Source organism: Xiphophorus hellerii, chromosome 19, assembly GCF_003331165.1.
Source record: "Xiphophorus hellerii strain 12219 chromosome 19, Xiphophorus_hellerii-4.1, whole genome shotgun sequence".
Taxonomy (NCBI): domain Eukaryota; kingdom Metazoa; phylum Chordata; class Actinopteri; order Cyprinodontiformes; family Poeciliidae; genus Xiphophorus; species Xiphophorus hellerii.
Window position 1 is genome coordinate 13,428,409 of NC_045690.1, and position 21,645 is coordinate 13,450,053.

The following is a 21,645-nucleotide window of genomic DNA, read 5'->3' on the forward strand; positions in this document are numbered from 1 at the left end:
ATTTGAATCTATAATATGTTTACGTTTCAACTGAGTTGCAGGTATTAGCTAGCCATAAGCGAACAGATGATTTGTAAGCTGGTTTCAACTGCTTTGCTACATCAAACAGCTGTACAAACTGTAACACAGTGAAGTCTCCAAAGCTATTTCTACCACACTTCATCTGAAAGTGTCAGCAGAAGTGAAAACCTATTATACTTAAGTCTGATGTTGAATGAAAACTTTGTTGGATTACTGCTACAATATGTAAACCCTTTGATTTCTCTTTTTACAGTTCTCAAAGTATCACTTTTATTTAGTACTTATTACTAAGGTTTATAAGGCCTATTATTGTTGTTAAATTTTCAGTATAGTCCCAACTACAATGGATGAGAAAAACTCTTCTGTCCTCTGAGAAAGTAGGGGCAGGTATTGATGTGCAAGTGTTCAACTAGTTGTTAAAGTTTGATATGTGTGCGTTTTATTTATGAACATCATTTTAAAGGGAATCTCTTTAGTCCACTGCCACCTCCTAAAAACACACTGATAGCAACATTTCCACCAGGCAGCGGTTCTGGACCAAATTACAGTTGTAACCAGATACTTAAATGCACTGAATAAAAACATAACATTTTGTTCTCACTGATATAAAATCTGACTAAAGTTCTTATTTCAGGTCAGTTAGGAAAAGCAAAATCATTTTTATTTGTAAGATTTTTGAATTACAAGTAAGACAGTTTAAAGAGGGAATTTATATTTTTCTATTTGTTATAATTACCTTCTTTTAAACCTAACTATGTAAAAATGTTTCTCATGATATTGTGTTGTAATTCTTCATGACAGAACCAATGTAACTGAGCCAAGTTTGTAACCCACTTTGTTCATACGTGCCTTTTCAACCACTTAGAATCTACTAAGTGGTTGAAATCAAGGCTTTGTAATGAACACTCCAAATCAGTAACTTTATCTACTTAAGACACTTTATGATTAATTTGGCAACATGACTCAGTCATTGCCTCGTTGTCAGGCCCATTTGCACCCAAACCTTAACTTCCTGACTGATGTTTTGAGATTTTGTATCAATATTCTGTCAGGATCTGTGTTTTTCCGTGTTTAGTTAGAGTTTTTTGTGTCCTTGAGTCTCTTCGTTGTCCTGTCCTCCCCTTGATTGTTCCCAGGTGTGTCTCGTTCTGTGATTACCCTCCCGTGTATTTAACTCCACCTGTGTTCCTTGTTCCTCGTCGGGTCCTCGTCAATGTTTCGTCAACGTCAATGTTAGCTTCTTCGTCGTTCTGTGTTTCCTCGTGCCTGCTGCTTGTTCCCGGACTTATTTATCATTAAAATTCATCATTCATCATACCTGGGTCCGCTGCGTCTGCCTCACCACCAACACCGCACCGTAATTCATGACAGTAGGACCCGACCCGACCGAAAGGTGAGGCTGCTATTATGGACCCAGCTGGAGTGCGGAGGCGGAGATCCGGCAGGGAGGACAGGGCGCTGGCTGACGCTCTCGCCGAGCTGCAGCGGGAGCTTTTCCGAGGGACAAGACTGGTGTTGGCGCCCCCCGGATTCGGCCCGCGTCGGTTCCTCCGTCCGGGTAGTCAGCGACGTGAGCCGCCGGTGGAGCCGGCCCCTCGTCGCTTTCCGGAAACACCACCTCCGCTGCCTGCCCGGAGACAGCGACGTGAGCCGCCGGTGGAGCCGGCCCCTCGTCGCTTTCCGGAAACACCTCCTCCGCTGTCTGCCCGGAGACAGCGACGTGAGCCGCCGGTGGAGCCGGCCCCTCGTCGCTTTCCGGAAACACCTCCTCCGCTGTCTGCCCGGAGACAGCGACGTGAGCCGCCGGCAGACCCGGCCCCTCGTCGCTTTCCGGAGCCGCCACCTCCACGGTCAGCCCGGAGACAGCGACGTGAGCCGCCGGCAGACCCGGCCCCTCGTCGCTTTCCGGAGCCGCCACCTCCACGGTCAGCCCGGAGACAGCGACGTGAGCCGCCGGTGGACCCGGCCCCTCGTCGCCTTCCGGAGCTGTCACCCCCGCAGCCGGTTCCAAGGCTTCGCTGCGGCTCGCCCCCGCGGCCGGTTCCAAGGCTTCGCTGCGGCTCGCCCCCGCGGCCGGTTCCAAGGCTTCGCTGCGGCTCGCCCCCGCGGCCGGTTCCAAGGCTTCGCTGCGGATCGCCCCCGCGGCCGGTTCCAAGGCTTCGCTGCGGCTCGCCCCCGCGGCCGGTTCCAAGGCTTCGCTGCGGCTCGCCTCCGCGGCCGGTTCCAAGGCTTCGCTGCGGCTCGCCTCCGCGGCCGGTTCCAAGGCTTCGCTGCGGCTCGCCTCCGCGGCCGGTTCCAAGGCTTCGCTGCGGCTCGCCTCCGCGGCCGGTTCCAAGGCTTCGCTCCGGCGCACCCGAGGCCGAGTCAGCCGGCGTTCCAGCCGGCGCACCCGAGGCCGAGTCAGCCGGCGTTCCAGCCGGCGTTCCTTCCGAGACTCCCAGTGTTCCTTCCGAGACTCTCAGTGTTCCTTCCGAGACTCTCTGCGTTCCGACTCAGACTCTCTGCGTTCCTCCTGAGACCCTGACCTCCAGCGTTCCTCCTGAGACCCTGACCTCCAGCGTTCCTCCTGAGACCCTGACCTTCTGCGTTCCTCCTGAGACCCTGACCTTCTGCGTTCCTCCTGAGACCCTGACCTTCTGCGTTCCTCCTGAGACCCTGACCTTCTGCGTTCCTCCTGAGACGCTGACCTCCAGCGTTCCTCCAGAGACCCTGACCTCCAGCGTTCCTCCAGAGACCCTGACCTCCAGCGTTCCTCCAGAGACCCTGACCTCCAGCGTTCCTCCAGAGACCCTGACCTCCAGCGTTCCACCCGAGACCGAGACTCCCTGCGTTCCACCCGAGACCGAGACTCCCTGCGTTCCACCCGAGACCGAGACTCCCTGCGTTCCACCCGAGACCGAGACCCCCAGCGTTCCGACCGAGACCCCCTGTGCTCCACCAGAGACCCTGCCTCGGGGGGCTCGTCGTCGCCGTCTGTGGGCGGTCCCCGGGACTCATCGCCACCTCCAGCGCCGCGGACGGCCGCCGGACCGCCTCCGTGGTTCCCGCCTCCAGCGCCGCGGACGGCCGCCGGACCGCCTCCGTGGTTCCCGCCTCCAGCGCCGCGGACGGCCGCCGGACCGCCTCCGTGGTTCCCGCCTCCAGCGCCGCGGACGGCCGCCGGACCGCCTCCGTGGTTCCCGCCTCCAGCGCCGCGGACGGCCGCCGGACTACCTCCGTGGTTCCCGCCTCCGGGGTTCCCGTCTCCGTGGTTCCCGCCTCCAGCGCCGCGGACGGCCGCCGGACCGCCTCCGTGGTTCCCGCCTCCAGCGCCGCGGACGGCCGCCGGACCGCCTCCGTGGTTCCCGCCGCCGCGGACGGCCGCCGGACCGCCTCCGTGGTTCCCGCCGCCGCGGACGACCACCGGACCACCTCCGTGGTTCCTGCCTCCTTTGCCTCCGCCCACCCTGTGGGTAGTTTTTTGTTTGTTTATGGACTCTTGGCCCTTCTTGTGTTTCCGCCCACGATGGTGGGTAGTTTTTTGTTTTTCTGGACTCTGGCCCCCCGTCCAGCGCCCCTCCGCCCACCCTTGTTGTGTTTTTGTTTTTTCTGGACTCTGGCCCCCCATCCGGCGCCCCTCCGCCCACCCTTGTTGTGGTTTTTTTTTTTTGGGCGTCTGGTAGCCGCCCTTGAGGGGGGGGTACTGTCAGGATCTGTGTTTTTCCGTGTTTAGTTAGAGTTTTTTGTGTCCTTGAGTCTCTTCGTTGTCCTGTCCTCCCCTTGATTGTTCCCAGGTGTGTCTCGTTCTGTGATTACCCTCCCGTGTATTTAACTCCACCTGTGTTCCTTGTTCCTCGTCGGGTCCTCGTCAATGTTTCGTCAACGTCAATGTTAGCTTCTTCGTCGTTCTGTGTTTCCTCGTGCCTGCTGCTTGTTCCCGGACTTATTTATCATTAAAATTCATCATTCATCATACCTGGGTCCGCTGCGTCTGCCTCACCACCAACACCGCACCGTAATTCATGACATATTCCCACATAATGCTATTTTCCTCCCCTTCTATTCCCTCGTTTCTTCCAAATGTAATAATCGACATTTTAATCATTGGGCATCTTTCCATTTAGTGTTCATCAGACAAAAGCACATCTCCACTAATTAAGATTTTTGTCCCTGAGTGTATTTGCACACTGTGAACTTTTTTATTTTGATTTTTGAGTTTTGACTTCTTCCTCTCTGAGTAGCCTCGCAGCCCATGGAGTAAAAGATGAGTTTCATTGTGGAAAAACCACTATTAGCTACTTTAGTCACCATCTTTACAAAATGTGTTCTACGTTTGATTCAAACATTTAGCACCACAACATGTTTTCCTCTGGGAACAGCATAATGGCTGGACATCCATGGTGTTTATACTTACATAATTGTTTCAATCTGTTTTCTACAACATGACATCTTCAAGAATCTCAAAATTGTACCCATGGAAGGACCAAACTTAGGAACATCCATAGTTCTCTTATTAATATCTTGGCTTACTAATGTACTTACAAGATATTAGTAAGTACTCTCTTACTAATATCTCGACTGATTTATGTTGGCAAAAATAAATCTGCCAAAATAAATCTTGGCTAATTTATTTTGACACAGTGTGTTTGAGATGTTGCCTTGACACACATCCTCATGTGTTTTTCTGTTTAATTCAAATGTTGTACATTAAGAAATCAGAAGCTTAGGATGCCTTGACCCCATGATCTCAGGGTGTACATGAGGGAGTTTTCCTTTCCACTTTCCCCACATGTATGAGTGATTTCTGCAAAGTTAACAACTTGAAGCAATTGCCTAGGTTTCCTTTCATAGAAAACGTTTTACCAATTGACCTAATAAACTGAACTTTACTGCTTTGTTTTTGTAGGATCAAACAGTTATTGTAGTTAACTTTAAATCTGTCTATGTGATGGAGTGATTTGACTTTATATTTCTGTCAATCAATGGAATTTGTCTATTTTGTAAAGTGCTTTGACATGGCATATGTTGTGAATCAGCATTATAGAATTGGTGCTATGTTGGTGCTATATATCTAAACTGATCAAAAACAAGAAAATTTGGTGTTAATGTGAGACAGTGAGAAAAAATTATTATACGTCATTTATCACATCTATCAATTATCTGTACCCACCTATCCTTGCAGGATCTGGGGGTGCCTACCTCCAGCAGTCATCGAGCTGGATTGATAGCCTGGGGGGAGTACACCCTGGAAAAAGTCACCAGTCCATCACAGGGCAACACAGAGACAAACAGGACAAATAACACACAGACATATACATTTATAGAGGCTATTTAGAGTAACCAATTCACCAAAAAGTCATGTTTTTGGAATGTGGGGGGAAGCTGGAGTACCCGGGGAGAACCCATCCATGCACAGGGAGAACATGCAAACTCCATGCATAAAAAAAAACTGAGACTGGGCAAACCTGTGTTATAGTGTTAACAAGTGTGCCACCATGCAGCTTCATTTCATAAAGTGTATGTAAATATTTGGGCTAAACTTTATATCAATATATATGTCTGAGTGTGTTTACACAGTATTTGAAAAAATATTCAGCTATTTGTGATTATTGTAGTACTTTTTCTTGGAATGCTCATTCCCATAAACTGCGCAGCTCATCTGATATCATAAACATCTGATTACCTCATCTCTCTGCTGATTGGTTCCAAGCAGATTGTGGACAGCCATTTTTCTAAGAGCTTTTGTAAACTTAGTAAAGGTGAAGAGAAAATGCCTCTTTGAACCTGAGGGGAACTGCAGAACACTATACCCTGCAGCATTTCAGTTATCCTGGTTTATGCTGTATTTTATATGATTACATCATAATATATCTTTAAAAAAAGATTTCATGAAAATTCTGTGTGCTCTAAACTTATTTAGAAATGTGTATCTATACTGGCTGAAAACTGTGTCCAGTAATGAGAAGGTAGATTTATGTAACCAAAGCAGCTGTAATTAAGCGTTGTTGTCCTGAATGTGTGACGTGTTGTTGTGCTGGGCCCTTGCTGTTCATTTAGATGGATCCAGGTCTTTGATTACTTTTTCTCTATTCAGGTAAGTGGCCCAATAGACTAGGTTGAAGGTGCCAAACAACACAGGGAACATAATACGGGAGATGCGGTCGATTATGCTGACGCTGTTGAAGGTTTTCTTGTTCTGCTCGGGCTTCATTCCTCCTGTGATCTTGTTGGGCTCGTTCAGAGTGCACTTGGAGATGGTGGGCAGTGTTGAGTCTTTAGTGATGTTGGGCTTGTAGTTTGCCACAGCTACAGCGTAGGTGTTCTTCTCCTTCTTGACAGTCGCTTCCTTTTTTTGCAGGTAGATTAAAACAGTTGAAGAAATTTAAAACTATGAAAAAAAGGTATGTTACTTATTTATTAATGAATGCAATAGATTGGAATAGATTTTTTTGTCTTGATTTGATCTTTTTTTTTCCAGTTCAATCTGAATTTAATCTTCTAGTTTAATGGTGTAAAACTAGGAGATTAAGTTGCATAACTAAAAAATGGAAACCAAAATAAAGCACTTCTAAAACATTTGTAAAAGGAGTTTTGGTGAGGATACCTCCACACGTAAAATTTAAAAAGGGTACATAAATGCAATCACATGAAATTTGATTGCATTTCGGTTGATTATTGTTGCCTAGTATTTTGAAATTGATTTCTCCTAATTAAAGCTCAGATGTTTAGTTTGGTTATTGAAGTGATAGTGAACACCATGGAAAAATAGAAAAAGGCCTGGAAAGGACTTTAAAAAGGTCTGAGAAGAATTTGAAATGAATCATTCCACTCTCCAGAAAAAAAGGCTTGCAAGTAATGGACATTTAAAACATCTGCCAACATGCTGAGATGTGTTTTCAAGAAAGCTCAACCCAATAACAGTCTGCAAGATGTGAAAGCGGCAATATTATGTACTTTCCGGGCAAATATTGCTATTTTATAGCACAATCAAGTAATTGTCCTACCCTTAGATATTATAAAAATGATGTAAATATCAAAGCTAATTTAATAGAAATTTGACTTTGAAATTTGACACCTTGAAATTGGACATCTGTCTCTTTAAGAAGCTCCTACCTACTATCTATGATTGAATCTGACTATGATATGGGTGAAATAACACATGACATTTAATGGGGTGTCCACAATTTTTTCATATGAATGCACTTACCTTGTCATTGACAATACTTTTTCCATCCCAAGCCCAGCCTCGCTTGGTGAAGTAGTTAACAGTGGCAAACTCAATGAGAGCAGAAAAGACAAATGCATAGCAGACTGCAATGAACCAGTCCATGGCAGTAGCGTAGGCCACCTTTGGCAGAGAGTTACGGGCACTAATACTCAGGGTCGTCATTGTGAGAACTGTGGTTACTCCTGAAAAGAAACATAAAATGAACTGAGTAGTTTATTATATGCTCCCTGGCAAATGCACCCAGAAAATATAGACCCCAAATTCCAACACAGAAGACCCAGAGTGTTTCTAAATTTCTGTAACCAAACACCAACATATCATCTATTTCATGTTTCTTTCTTACAGTGTATAATGTGTAATGTTTCACAGCTGCAACATTGTTTCTGTGCTGCTGCCCATGTTGGCCAGGAAACTTTTGGAAAACAAGATCTTTGATTCTAAGAACAGATTAATTCACTAAACAAGGGTTTAAACATATAAACGAATAACTGGACTAAGACCCATAACAGACAGACACATCTGATCAGGGAGTACTTTGGGAAATCATTTAGAGGTGAAGTTGGTGGTGTGCTGCAGATCAAATTGTCATGCTCCCTGATCTTAACCCTCCTGTTATGTTCCGGGTCAAATTGACCCGTTTTAAAGTTTAAAAATCTTTAAAAAATAGTTGGTAGTATTTTTTTTTTGCATGAAACTTTTTCTATTTGTCTTAATAGGTGCATTCTACATATAAATTGAAAATGTATTCATTTTACACATTTGTACCAACCCCTAGGTCTACATTTTACATAGATACTGTTCGGGTCAATTTGACCCGGCAGTCACGTTAAAGTGCAAAAAAAGATTAAAAAATGTCCAATTCTATATGTTTCCTTGCAGCTATGAACCATATTTCACCACACACACAAACACACCCCAACACACCCCCATGCCTCCACCCCCACACACAGAGATATTTATATTGGAATGTGGATGTAGTTATTTTATACGAAGATAAGAACTATTTACTTAAGAGAAATAAAATGCCATGAAATTGAATGTTGTCTGCATTTATTTTTCAAGTCTAGTTTTCCATAGTTTACATCCATAAAATTTTTAAATATTAAGTGGAAAATTGACATTTCCACAACAGAACTGAGTTAACACTCAACCTTTATCTGAATAGTTGGTGTTGAGATTCAGACAACGACTGCAGCTGCTGCTGTTCTGCTTTCCTGCTGTGCACACTCTTTTTGTAGACACGATTGTAAAGGGTTTTAATGTGCTTTCTCTTTCATGTTCACTCTGAATATAACCATGCACATTCAAATTTTTAGGAAGAAATTGAATAGGGTTTAAGCCTCTACATCTCCTTTGCTTTTGATTCACTATCACCAAGATTTGTGAAGCAATACAGACATTAAGATCTTGAATTAATCTGATTCTGACATTTATTTATTTTTTTCACCTCTTTTGATGGTCAGGATCTCCAAAGTGTTTGCAATCTTGAAATCCTTTATTTCACTTAAATAACAGATTCAAAGTCTCAAATACTCACCAAACACAGTTCTAGCAGGCACTGATTCCCGGTTGAGCCAGAAGGAAACCTGGGATAGGATAACTGTCATGATGCAGGGCAAATACGTCTGGATCACAAAGTATCCAATCTTCCGCTTTAAGTGAAAATGAGCCGTCATCACTGTGTATTCACCTGAGAGTCATAGGAACAGGTTCACTTTACATAATGATATATTCATGTGAAGAACAAAGAGGAAAATCATGCAGAGGATAGTTATCATTTATTTATTATCACCTGGTTTTGATATACTTGTATTCACAAGAATACAAATGTTGTATTTGATCTTTACTCGTTGGAGTGTTTGCTGCATTTATAACTACGGTTTGCAGAAAACTGACAGGGCTATTTTCTGCCTGCTGAGTTAAATACATATTGGGATTATCTCCAGCCTTCATTCTTCTTGTTTGCTACAACACTTGAAAAGAAGTCGATTTAATCCCATTGAAGGAAAGTGGCTAAAAGAAAACACTTCAGTAACTGTGAAATCTGAAATCGAAACACCTCCAACGCAAATGAAGATATGGTATGAAGATCGCTTCTCCTCCCACCATGTGGTCCACCCACACTGGCTGGTGGATGAGTATATAAAATATTTGGAACATAAAACTGCATGAAATGAATACCAACGATGAACTGGTGAATAAATTACACTGCCAAAAGCATAAAATTTTGATTAAAGAACTTTTCTGAATTGCATTATTTACATGAATTTGTAATGTATAAAAGACCAGACCATAAAAGATCAGATTATGAGTTCACAGTACTACAGAAACCAATGTAGGAATCACCAGTTTGAGTGTTTTTGATAGTCTTTGTTTGTCTGATTATGTGCCTACCAGTGCTGGATTTAATGGTCTCCTTTCCAACAGTCTGTCCAACCAAGTCATACTGGTTGAGCCTCGACCCATCATCTGCTACATCTACTGACTGGGAGGCATTTCTTGTCCAGATGTAAGTTACCTCTGTCTTTGTGTAGGCATCTGATGCAGAGATAATAGAAACCGAAACCAATTAGAAATGACTGTGGTGATTAGTCATTTCTAATCACCATGGCTAAAGACTGAAAATCCATTCATCCATCTGTCTATCCATTTTTTATATGAGTTTGATTCTGCAGATTTTAACACTTACAGCTGCCAAACTTAAGAGGACATGAATGTGAGTCCATGGGGAAGTCCTCCAGATGCATGGGACACTCAGCTTGAACTGTTAACCTGGCAAAAAACATAAATATCTTCATAAAGCATGTTTGGGAGTTTGTGTCATACACCAGAAGACCTGTATCCTAATGTAATTGGGTATCATAATGAAATTGCAACTGACTAACTGCAGAAAAGATTGCAGTGTCATGTAGATATGTAAACTTTTTATGAAGTACAGTACAACTATGAGTCCATAAAGATAACTAAATATAACTTCAAAATTGGTTATGTTTTAGCGAGATGTTGTCGTTGTGGAGCCCAGACCATTATAAACATCTGCAGTTGCTTGGCAACAAGCAAATTAGGTGGAAGTCAACTGAAGTGAAGCTACAAGCTGATGGGTGAAGTCCTTAAATTAGCTCTATCAGACTGAAAGAACCCAGATCTGTTGCCACCTTTAAGGTCAGTAGATGCCTTTGGCAAACAGATGGAGTCTGTCTGAGCAAACAACCCATACTCACTGGGATACTTCCTGCAAGATCAACAAGCAAGATTGTGCTTTTAGTGCATAAAACTATGATTAAGGAAATCCATTTTGATAAAATATATTTATGCTTTATGGATCAGAAACTACACCAAAGTTAATATATACAGTACAGACCAAAAGTTTGGACACACCTTTTAATTCAATGAGTTTCCTTTATTTTCATGACTATTGACATTGTAGATTCACACTGAAGGCATCAAAACTATGAATAACACATGTGGAAATATGCACTAAACAAAAAAGTGTAAAACAACTGAAAATACCCCTTATATTCTAATTTCTTCAAAGTAGCAACCTTTTGCTGTGATTACTGCTTTGCACACACTCTGCATTTTCTTGATGAGCTTCAAGAGGTAGTCACCTGAAATGGTTTTCACTTCATAGGTGTGCCCTGTCAGGTTAATAAGTGGGATTTCTTGCCTTATAAATAGTCATGAAAATAAAGAAAACCCATTGAATTAGAAAGGTGTGTCCAAACTTTTGGTCTGTACTGTATATATATATATATATATATATATATATATATATATATATATATATATATATATATATATATATATATATATAAATTTTCCCTTCTCACCCACCGCGGGTGGTTCTTATCCTCTGAGCTCGGGTCCTCTACCAGAGGCCTGGGAGCTTGAGGGTTCTGCGCAGTATCTTGGCTGTGCCAAGGATTGCACATTTCTGGACTGAGATGTCTGATGTTGTTCCTGGGATCTGTTGTAGCCATTGGTCCAGTTTGGGGGTGACTGCCCCGAGGGCCCCGATGACCACAGGCACCACTGTGGTCTTCACCTTCCAGGCCCTCTCCAGTTCCTCCCTGAGGCCCTGGTATTTCTCTAGTTTCTCGTGCTCCTTTTTCCTGATGTTGTAGTCGCTTGGTATTGCTACATCTATCACAACGGCTTTCCTCTGTTGTTTATCCACTACGACAATGTCTGGTTGGTTCGCCATTACCATTTTGTCTGTCTGGATCTGGAAGTCCCACAGGATCTTAGCTCTGGCGTTCTCCGCCACCTTTGGGGGTGTTTCCCACTTTGATCTCGGGGTTTCCAGTCCATATTCTGCACAGATGTTTCTGTACACTATGCCTGTAACTTGGTTATGTCGTTCCATGTACGCTTTCCCTGCCAGTATCTTGCACCCTGCTGTTATGTGCTGGACTGTCTCAGGGGCCTCCTTGCACAACCTACACCTTGGGTCTTGTCTGGTGTGGTATATCTGGGCCTCTATTGCTCTGGTGTTTAGGGCCTGTTCCTGGGCGGCCAGGATGAGGGCCTCTGTGCTGTCCTTGAGTCCAGCTTTTTCCAGCCATTGGTAGGATTTACTGATATCAGCCACTTGGGTTATTTGCTGGTGGTACATCCCATGTAGGGGCTTGTCCTGCCATGATGGTATCTCTGGCACCTCAACCTCCGTTCCCTGTTGTCTGAGATATTCACTGAGCACATTGTCTGTTGGGGCTTTGTCCCTGATGTATTTATGGATCTTAGTTGTTTCGTCCTGGACTGTGGTTCTCACACTCACTAGTCCTCTGCCTCCTTCCTTGCGGCTCGTGTACAGTCTCAGGGTGCTGGATTTGGGATGGAATCCTCCATGCATTGTTAGTAGTTTTCTAGTCTTAATATCAGTGGCTTTTATCTATATATATATATATATATATATATATATATATATATATATATATATATATATATATATATATATATATATACAGTATATATATACTGTATATATATACAGTATATATACAGTATATATATACCACTTCCAACCTTCTATGGACTGAATGTCTAGGCTGGGATTCTTCTACAACAAAAGGACCAGGACATGTTTTAGTCATTACGTTAAAATGAACTGTACACATGGAGGATTTGGAGTCAAATGTGAGGACATTAGTCCAACAAACTCAGTCATGAAGGACAATGACCCTACACACAGCAGTAAATCAACAACAGACTCGCCAAAAAAGTATTAAAGGCACTGGAATGCCCCAGTCAAATAATGTAAGTGTAAATACCATGCACTTTCACTAATTTCAATCTGAACACAGTCAAAAATCTGAAATTTTTTCCCGGTGAAATTGTGTCAGAGAGCTAAGATGACAAAACAATTCTTGAAAATATTTTGCACAGAAAAGATGTCTGTTGCATTGTGGTCTCAAATCTCCCTTAACATTTGGAATTAGTACATTAATGCACCAGGGAAGAATAATCTGAAAACACAAAAAGCAGCAATAAGTGTCAAGGTTGTAGGAGACTGACTTTAATGTAGAAGCAGCTCACCACCAGCTCACCACCAACACTCCATCAAAGACAATTCTGCCCTAATGAAGCAAGTTGAAGCTTGTAACTTGACATTGGTGTCTTCAAATAGAAAAACAGAGGTGAAAAGCCAGGTACCTCATAGTGTAGAGCAGCGTTCCATTCTCCATGATCCTCAGAAGTTTGTTGGGCATGGTCATGTTGTGGGCCACAGATTTCTTGCCATTATGAAAGAATGTGTCAGGGGTCCAAATCTTACTGGCCATCAGATTGTTGAGAGGAAGGATCTCCATTGGTCCATGGAACTTCAGCCGTTCATCCAACCAGCTTTGACGGAAGAAGACATCCACTGTGTATTCCTGAAAGAAGGGCAGAGGCAATTGGGTTTTACTGAGGCACAATATTCTAAGTGACCAACAAAGGAAGACCTGCATAATTAAACAGTTTAGCAAAAGTAGTGAAATGTCAAGAAGCCTGACAAACATGCTGGATGTCATTCAGTATAAACTCAAAGGTTTGTAACTATGTCCCTAAAAACAATCTAACATTTTTTATATTTTTTCCAACAGTTATGCAAAAAAATGTTTAGTAACATACAGGTTACATGGACTTTTATAACCTTTTAGAATTTATAGATGGTCCATTTGGACCCAAAATAACAAACTACACCCTGATCTTATAGTGTTGATAATGTCCTTCAGAACTCAGTCCAGTTCTGTCATGACTGAGCTTATTGTGAGATCGCAGCTTGACGCCGTGTGACACCTGGGTGGGTCCAGCCACATCTGTCAGTGTCAGATCCAGCTGTTGCCTGAGGCGAGTGCCATCCCAGGTTTACATCAAAATCACAGAGACCTTCCCCTCCATCTAAGTGGAAGCATCTGCAGTTCGCTCCGTTTCCTCTTATTAGTCCACAGTACTTCAGCAGGAACTAAATTTGTTTTCAAATGGGTCCATCAGATCCAGCAGTAACTTTCAGAGACAAACTTTGGTACAAAACTGTACCAAACTGCACAGTGAGAGGTTTGGTTGTTTTTTGCAGCTTTGAGAGTCTCGATTTTAAAATATTACCTTACATTTTTGACTTTTTCTTTCATACATGGTTGTGTACTACTAGTTCTCCAGTCTGAAATAATACTACAAATGAGATTTTAATGGAAAAATTAGTTCATATGGTATTACACAGTTGGCAAAGTATCTATTATCATCAGATAAACAAGATTTTGCCTCTAACCCGTCTGCTACCAATTCAAATCCTGAAGGCCTTTTTTTTCTTAGAGATGACCGAGGATGTTCACAGTTGTTCACTGAGATGAAAAAATATCCACCAACCACACAGCTCTCCTCTCTTCATTGTATATATTGTAAGTATACATGTAACATGCATTGTTTTCCACAAAGCCTTAGCTATGTAATTAGCAGAGGCATCCCTGTGTCACTGAGAAAATGCAGCAATTTCCTGGTTAGCTTTCCAAAGCAACTCTGCATGTCTGCTTTTTGATGAGCTCAAATAAACCAGCGAAGACAAACATCCACAAACAATCATGCAGAAAGATCAGCGGGGGAGCATCCAATCTGAAGGATGTGTATCAGAGCGCAACTATCAGAGACACAGAGAGGAAATACACACAGTGGTGAAGTGCAATTATCTGCTGCAATTTTGATGGAGACATGGGCATGTATTAAATATGAGACACTCTTCTTCCTTTGAAGGTGCAGTCTTGAACACAGCCACTTCCATCTTTGTGCTCTGTGTCACTTAAATATTTGAGGAGAACCAGGTGGGCTCAGAGAATGGGCTCAGATTGTAGTGGAAAGCAAAAGGAAAGGCTTTTAAGGCAGGGAGGATGGCTTTTATGCATTTTTATGAAATGGAGCTGCAAAGTGAAGGGTCTCCCTAACTTGAAGCCAAATAACTTTCAGCAGTAGTGTCAAATCATGTTATCAGTCAAATCACAAAAACTTGAAATCACTGCTAGAATCTGAATCTAAGATACTTCATGTTGTCACTTGTGAAAATGCACCAATTCTTACATTTCATTCCAGGAAGCCAGTCAAAAATGTTGGGATGAGTGAAACTTTGTGAATAAAATCTATATCCCTGAGATTCTAAGTCTCTGAGGAGCAAAGATCTTCAGAGGGCTTTGATATACAGTACAGAATATCAAAAAACCATTCCATCCGACTGGAAACAAATCCCTTCGTTTGTGTCAGGCTTAGATGAAACCATGCAGCAGGTTTGGAGCTGGTAAACAATAATGACCGGCCATATATTAAAATGTGACAGATCAGCAGCTGTGTATCAGAGCTGGATGGAGGTGGATGTTCAGATATCATTTTAATAACACACTCTAACCTTTGCCATGTCGGCGCTCTTCTGATTGGATTGGCTGAGTTTCCAATGGCAACAGGACCAGCAGTACAGACAGCTACCTCTCTCTCTGTCTGTGTTTCAGTCTGGGAGATTTTATCTGAATGTGAATAATCACATCCAAACTGGCTCAGGAAGACTGGCGGGAGATTTATAGCGGATTATTTGAACCAAAATCAGAATTTCTAGACAAACAACAGCTTGTGTTGATTGTGGTAAGACGGTTCTAATAAAGGACACAAATACTATTCGTGGACTGCACCACAGAGACAATTAACAGTTTGCTTAGGCAGTTAACTCTGCTTGGGCACACCGTTTAGTTTTATACCTGTAACTATTTTTGTGATGATTAAAAGTGAAAGAAAAAAACCTATGCGTTTCATAGTACAATAATAGTGTTGAAAGACTTACCATATCTGTGTCAGACACTGGTCCAAAACTGGTCACATAGACGTTTGTCTTTACTTCTGTCACTCGGTCTGGAAAGGGGAAATAATTGAAAATTCTCAGACAACAAAGTTTCAAAGGTTTTCAGCCACCCATACATCAATCACTCAACAGCTTGAGCAGAAATAAACCTCCCAAGACAACACAAAAGACGTAGTTGTAATTTCCTAAATAATGAAGCCATAAGCTTGACGCTCTCCGTCTTTCCCATTCGGTCCACTTGATGACGAAAACGACAAAACCAAAAAAAAGGGACTGGATCCTCTTAATATAGTTGAATGGTTTACTTCAGAAGTAATAATAAAAACGGTACAAAGGTTACCTTTCCACGAAAAATAAAGAGAAACGACAATTTAAAAGGAAAGAGAGTGAGGTCAAAAAACTGTGTGGCTCCACTCCAACTGCCCAACTGACTCTGGCTAGTCACACCCTAAAATCCTTAATTCCAATTAGATATGCAAATTTTCAAGACTTTAGTGTAGTCAAATATAGTAAATTACTATGCAATAGATTTAACTAGTTATCATTTTTATCCAAATAAACAAATTATAATAAGAAATATGAACATAACTTATCCTAAAGTCTGAATGAACAAAAACTGAATTTAGGCTTCTACAGTAGTCTAAATTGTTCAACAAGTCAACAAAACTCATGCATTTTTGTCAGGCAAACTCCCAGGCACCCTGAATATACTTGAAATAGTAAAGAGATGGAACTGCACCACAGATAAGGCCAGGATTGTTTCTTTTGAATCTGAGCTAAGACTCAGTGGGACTCTCCTCTCTATTTCACTGGATTGTTAGTCACTTTTATAAACTTGTGTGACATTTTATTACATCTATAACCTTGTTAGGAGAAATTTCAGTTGCCAAAATTAAATAAATCTTTTAAGGATCACAGCATAAGAAGAGTTTTATTACTGCAATCAGTTCACAGTGGTGCTTAAGGTGACATTAAGACTCCAACAGTCTGAATAAAATCAGATTGATGGTCCAATCACACTGCTTTGATTTTTTTTAAACAAAATTGTGTGTTTAGATGTTATAACACGAACAGTCTTTCACAGTTATTTATTTTCTTGCCAGAATAATGTCAATGTCATACAGTGATAATTTACTTATATCCCTTACATTTTTTCATGTTACTACCATCAGCGTTTATGTATTGTGTTAGGATTGCAGGTAATAAACTAACAGAATGGAGTGGATCATTTTAAATTGGAAGTAAATTCTACATGTTTTTCTTTTTTTTTTTTTCAAAATTAAATCTAAAATGTGGTGTGCAAATGAAATTTTCAGCCTTTTCTGTTATACCCCAAGCTAAAATCCAGCATTATCATTTGTCTTTACATGTTACCTAATGGTTAAACTGTTGCCTTCATGCATTAAATTCAATTTTCTTTGCCTTCAGAGAGAAGGCAATGATCCCCATTCATCCCTGTTTTTCTGTTTTTCTGTTTCCGGAGCATCAAATCTTAGACATCGAGTCCAATAAGAGAAACTGTTCAAACTAAATGAGCTCAATCATTCCAGGCCCAAAGTCCACCAGCCTCAGTGAATGTGTTTTATTATTTCCAACCCAGACGGATGTTCTCACTGAACAAATTATTCAGATTTGAGATACACAGAAGCATAGCTCATTACACTCAGAGCTGCAGAGAACCCAATAGGTTCACCTGCAGGCAGATTTATTTTTAAAATGCTGTCTTTAAAGAGCTGACAGGGGCATAAAGGCATTTTCTGACGGTGTCGCAGATCCTTTCATTGTAGCGCAAAGGAGGATGAACTGCAGCATGCTCTTCCACCATACAACAGGCATCCTCTCATAATTTACATTTTCGTCTAAAATATAAAAGCTCCTTTTTTTCCCCAGTGACTGACACCGGTAGATTCAAAATACTGTTTCTGATCTGTATTACAAATTTGATCTTAGTATCAGATTATTTGAATATTGAGTGTTGTACTAGGGAGAGCTTGAGAGCTAGAAGCAGACTTTGATTCTTTATAAATAATATTGCTCTTATTAAAGCACCACTGAGTGTTCTTCACTATGGACTTAATCTCAGTTACTTAACAAAGATACAAAATCCATCTCAACTGAAATTGTTGCATCAGAGGTGATATGGTCATGAAAACATAAATAATTGTTGGGCATTTAATGACTCATTTTTTCAGGATACAATTGTTATATCTTTGTCACCATTTGTGAAACAAAAGAACTGAGTGCAAAAAAAGATGTATTATACATTTTCTCCAAAGAGGAGTCATATTAACTTGAAAGTTCTCCAGTTTCCGTCTGTGTTGCTTTGATTTGATACTTGCTTCAGTTGCCTGCATCTTACCTCCAAGGCCAGGTCTGAGTCTGTTGTCATACCCATCTAGGAGACTGTCCAAGATTTTGGTGAATGTTGCAATGTCTTTGGAGTTCTGTGTTGAATTACCGACTGCTCTCAACCTAAATAGGAGAAACATATCTTTATGCATAAGAAAGTCTCATACGTTTTAACAGGATTCTGTAAACACAAATTTAACAGCCAAAATGTCAAATGTCCTGTTGCAGAAGCTGTCAAAGTGAGAAAAAGTTGGATGTTGGTAAAATAATTTGTTTCGAAATTTGATGTGACAGGTCATGCACCCTTTGACATTTCACCTGCTGAAAGGGCAAATATTTATACACTAATAATCTGATGTAAAAAAGTATTTCATATTTTATAAATACACTTCTTACCAAAATGCAATGCACTCAGGCAGAAATTTCACAAAGCATGGTGTCCTATAAACATTTATATCTGGATGTAATTGTTGATGAGGAAGAGCAACACTCAACATTTTAAATAAATCCATTAGATATTGATGTTTTTTGTAGTGAAAACATCAATATTATTGAAAGTGCTATATTACAGTATTTCTGTACTATAGTGTCCTCTAAAGTCTGACTCCAACTGTTCAAACAGATTTTCCACCTTAATCTTCACAGAAACAATTGGCATCAATTTTAAAATAATTTTAGGAAAGAAGAAGGGTTTAATGTTACTCTGTAATTAGCAGGAGTCTCTGAATCAAAGGTAGGTTACTTAGCAACTCTTTGGTACATATCCACCAAAGATAAAAATGCGAGTTTTTATTAATTAAACCTACCCAATCCTTCCTCATTTTAACATATTAAGTTGAAATGGAGTCTAACCCTAGAAATAGACGTAACACAGATCTGACGTATTTGTTATTACTAAAGCAACCCAAATTATTTCCCTATCACAGTGGATGAAGATGCTTTCATCTAAAAGAAAAACAGTCAGAAGCCTTCTCATGATCTTGTCGATTTGTTCAATCAATATTCTGATTCTACTCATTGTGGAAAGCATAGCCGGGTCTTTGAATAGACCCTTGGTGTTCACCCAGTATCAATATTTGAAAAAAATTTAACAAATCCTGATTCCATAAGAAACAAATTAATGTAAATGGGCTCATAAAGTTATACTGTATCTAATGAGAGTTAAATGAGTATAAGGCTCAATAAAGCAATGGTTGTATTCGCCAGGCAATAATACTTAGAAAATATGGGGTTATTCATGTTATCATTTACTCATGATGAGTACTATGCTGCTTTCGATTTGAGAAAGGTTTTCTTATTTATATATATATTTATATCTGTCTGGCTTTCATCTTAAACAATGTAGCTCTGAATGTATCCAATCTGTAAGAAAAAATGAACAAGGTTTCAGTTTGGTGCTGCATAAAGTGTTGACTTTTAGCAAGACGAACTGAAAGAGAAAGTCCCTTAGATGACGAAATAAGTGGAGAGAATTGGGTAGCAGCTGATACTCTTCACCCCCAAATGGATTTCTCAACGTAGTATTCTTCCATCAAATTTAATGTGCTCAAAGGGAAAGGAGCTCTAATGCAGTTTATATTTAATCAAAACTTGTGACTCAGAAGAGAGTTATATGCTATTTCTTCTGGTGTCATTTTGAATTTTGTTGCAATGGTAACTTTATTGGCCAAAATCCAACCGAAAAGCTGGTGCTTTGTCATCACGCTTTGGCTTAGAAATGCAGTCGAACTTACACGGACAAGTTTTCTTTTCAAAGATGAAGAGTGCAGATCAGAATATTGTAGTTTTTGTGAATTTACTGGTGAGGTTAGCCAAAATTTGAGAAGTAGTACAAAATGCTGCTCATATGTAATATTATCAGATCTTGCCCAAAGGAGCACAAACTGATGTGAATGAAAGTTACAACATGAATCTATGTTAGATTGGGTTGTGCTTAGTTTTCTGTAATGTAGGATTATTTAAAAGGCAAGGATGAGAGGAGTAATTTAAATGATTATAAGTACATAATCATTTCATAATTATGATTTTATAATTATTATTAAATTAATTTCTACATCGGATTTTCAAGGTATTGGAAATTATTGTTTAGAAATAGCATGCATCTTTCACTTTTCTTTAGAAAAAATAAATAAATAAACTGTCGTCTGATTAAACCAGCTCTATTTCCATATTCTCAATTTCCTGGAAGTTTTGAGATTTAATTCTACACATCAAATTCTTCCAGCGCTTTTATTGGATGTTCTGTGATTTGAGCTTCATTGTGACGGTTCTCTGAGATTAAAGAGTCATTTTCTAATAACTCACGGCGCTCTGAGCGCACGGAGAAACTAAAAAAAAAACAACCATATCCAACTGTGTAAGAAACCACGTCCTTTACCTTGCTATAACTGAAACGCTCCTGTGCGCAACATGCAGGCAAAAATCCATTCAGATTAATTAAAAACGCTCAATAGGCTACCGTCAGAAACTTACCGTGTTTGCCACAGAGCGATGAAGCAGACCAGCACAGACAGAGGACGCGAGCTTCTTTCTCTTCTCATGACTGGAGCCTGAAAATCAGAAAAAGCTTCAGAGCGCGTTTAGATCTCCTAAACCCACTTCATTTCCACTCAACATTTCGAAACACAGCGCAGCTCTGCCAGAAACCGAAAGCCTACCTGAAGCTCGACAGGTGTGCCCGCCGTTGCTAAGGGAAACCGTGATGCGCTCAGCGGAGATGTGAGGAGGTCTGAAGGCGGTCAGAGAGCTTCCATCCTGCCAGACTCTCCTCCAAACAACCAAAGCTGAAAACGAAAACTGCGCGGGGAGAGAGGCTCCCTGCTGAGGCGGACGAAGTCTGTGCGTGAGAGCGCGCGGCTGCGCACGGTGAACATCCTCTGCTCTGACGAAGCCCATTCAGGATTAGGGAAAGCGCTCAAATGCATCTGAGCTCATTCTTTTCCGCAAACATCATCAGAACCAAAGAGGGCAATACAAATGACTTTAGAAAAAAGGGGAAATTGATTGTTATTACGACTTCCGTAAATAAAGAAAAAAAGAAACTCGGATTGAACAGGACAGGAGGCTAAAAATCAAACATCCATCACACGTTAGCCTAATATTCTCATGATGAAAGTAACTCCCAACTGTAACTTCTTACTCATCCTGACTGAGTCATATTATCCTCCCCATGGTAAAATGATGACCATGGAGTTACTCATTATACAGATGGATTACATCACCTTTGTCTGTCTGTCCTGCAAATGCTGCACTTTAAATGAAATACTACTCTGATTACTTACTTTGCAGAGGGTTTAAATATTTTTCTAAATATTTTAAAATAACAATAATAATGTAGATCAGGGATCTTCATCTCATAGATGATTTCCAGTCCAAGGAATGATTTGTGTGGTCACATCTACATTTGAAAAATTGTGCAGGGATATTGGATCTTAGCCCAATAAGGCCCTTATGTCATTCTAGCAGTGTGAGATCTTGAAGTTTGTCGCTGCATCCATAAGCAGATTATGATAGCATCATGTCGAGAAGGTGCAAAAAAAAAAGAATACATGAGAGAGAGAAGGAAAAAAAATATGAAAGAGGTTTTTCAAGTTACCTTCCACCTGTTCAGTTTACTCAATTAATGACTAGAGGAAATTTGAACATCTATATATAAATGGTATCATATAAACAGCTTTCTGTCTTTCTATAACGAGTCAATGAATGATCCAGTTGAAAGAGTTTCAGTTTCAAAATACCCCCAATATAATGCAAA

The 21,645-nt window shown here is 41.0% G+C and overlaps 1 protein-coding gene across 1 annotated transcript; it reads right to left on the reverse strand.

Moving 5' to 3' along the window:
- Nucleotides 1–4,033: 4,033 nt before the first annotated feature.
- Nucleotides 4,034–20,932, reverse strand: gabra2a (gamma-aminobutyric acid type A receptor subunit alpha2a). Its single transcript, XM_032547997.1, is given in 11 exon segments — nt 4,034–6,346; nt 7,208–7,410; nt 8,766–8,918; nt 9,623–9,766; nt 9,918–10,000; nt 12,881–13,101; nt 15,525–15,592; nt 17,902–18,014; nt 20,364–20,440; nt 20,549–20,600; nt 20,602–20,932. Coding segments are annotated over 11 exon segments (1,596 nt in total). The 5' UTR covers nt 20,787–20,932; the 3' UTR covers nt 4,034–6,049.
- Nucleotides 20,933–21,645: the final 713 nt, after the last annotated feature.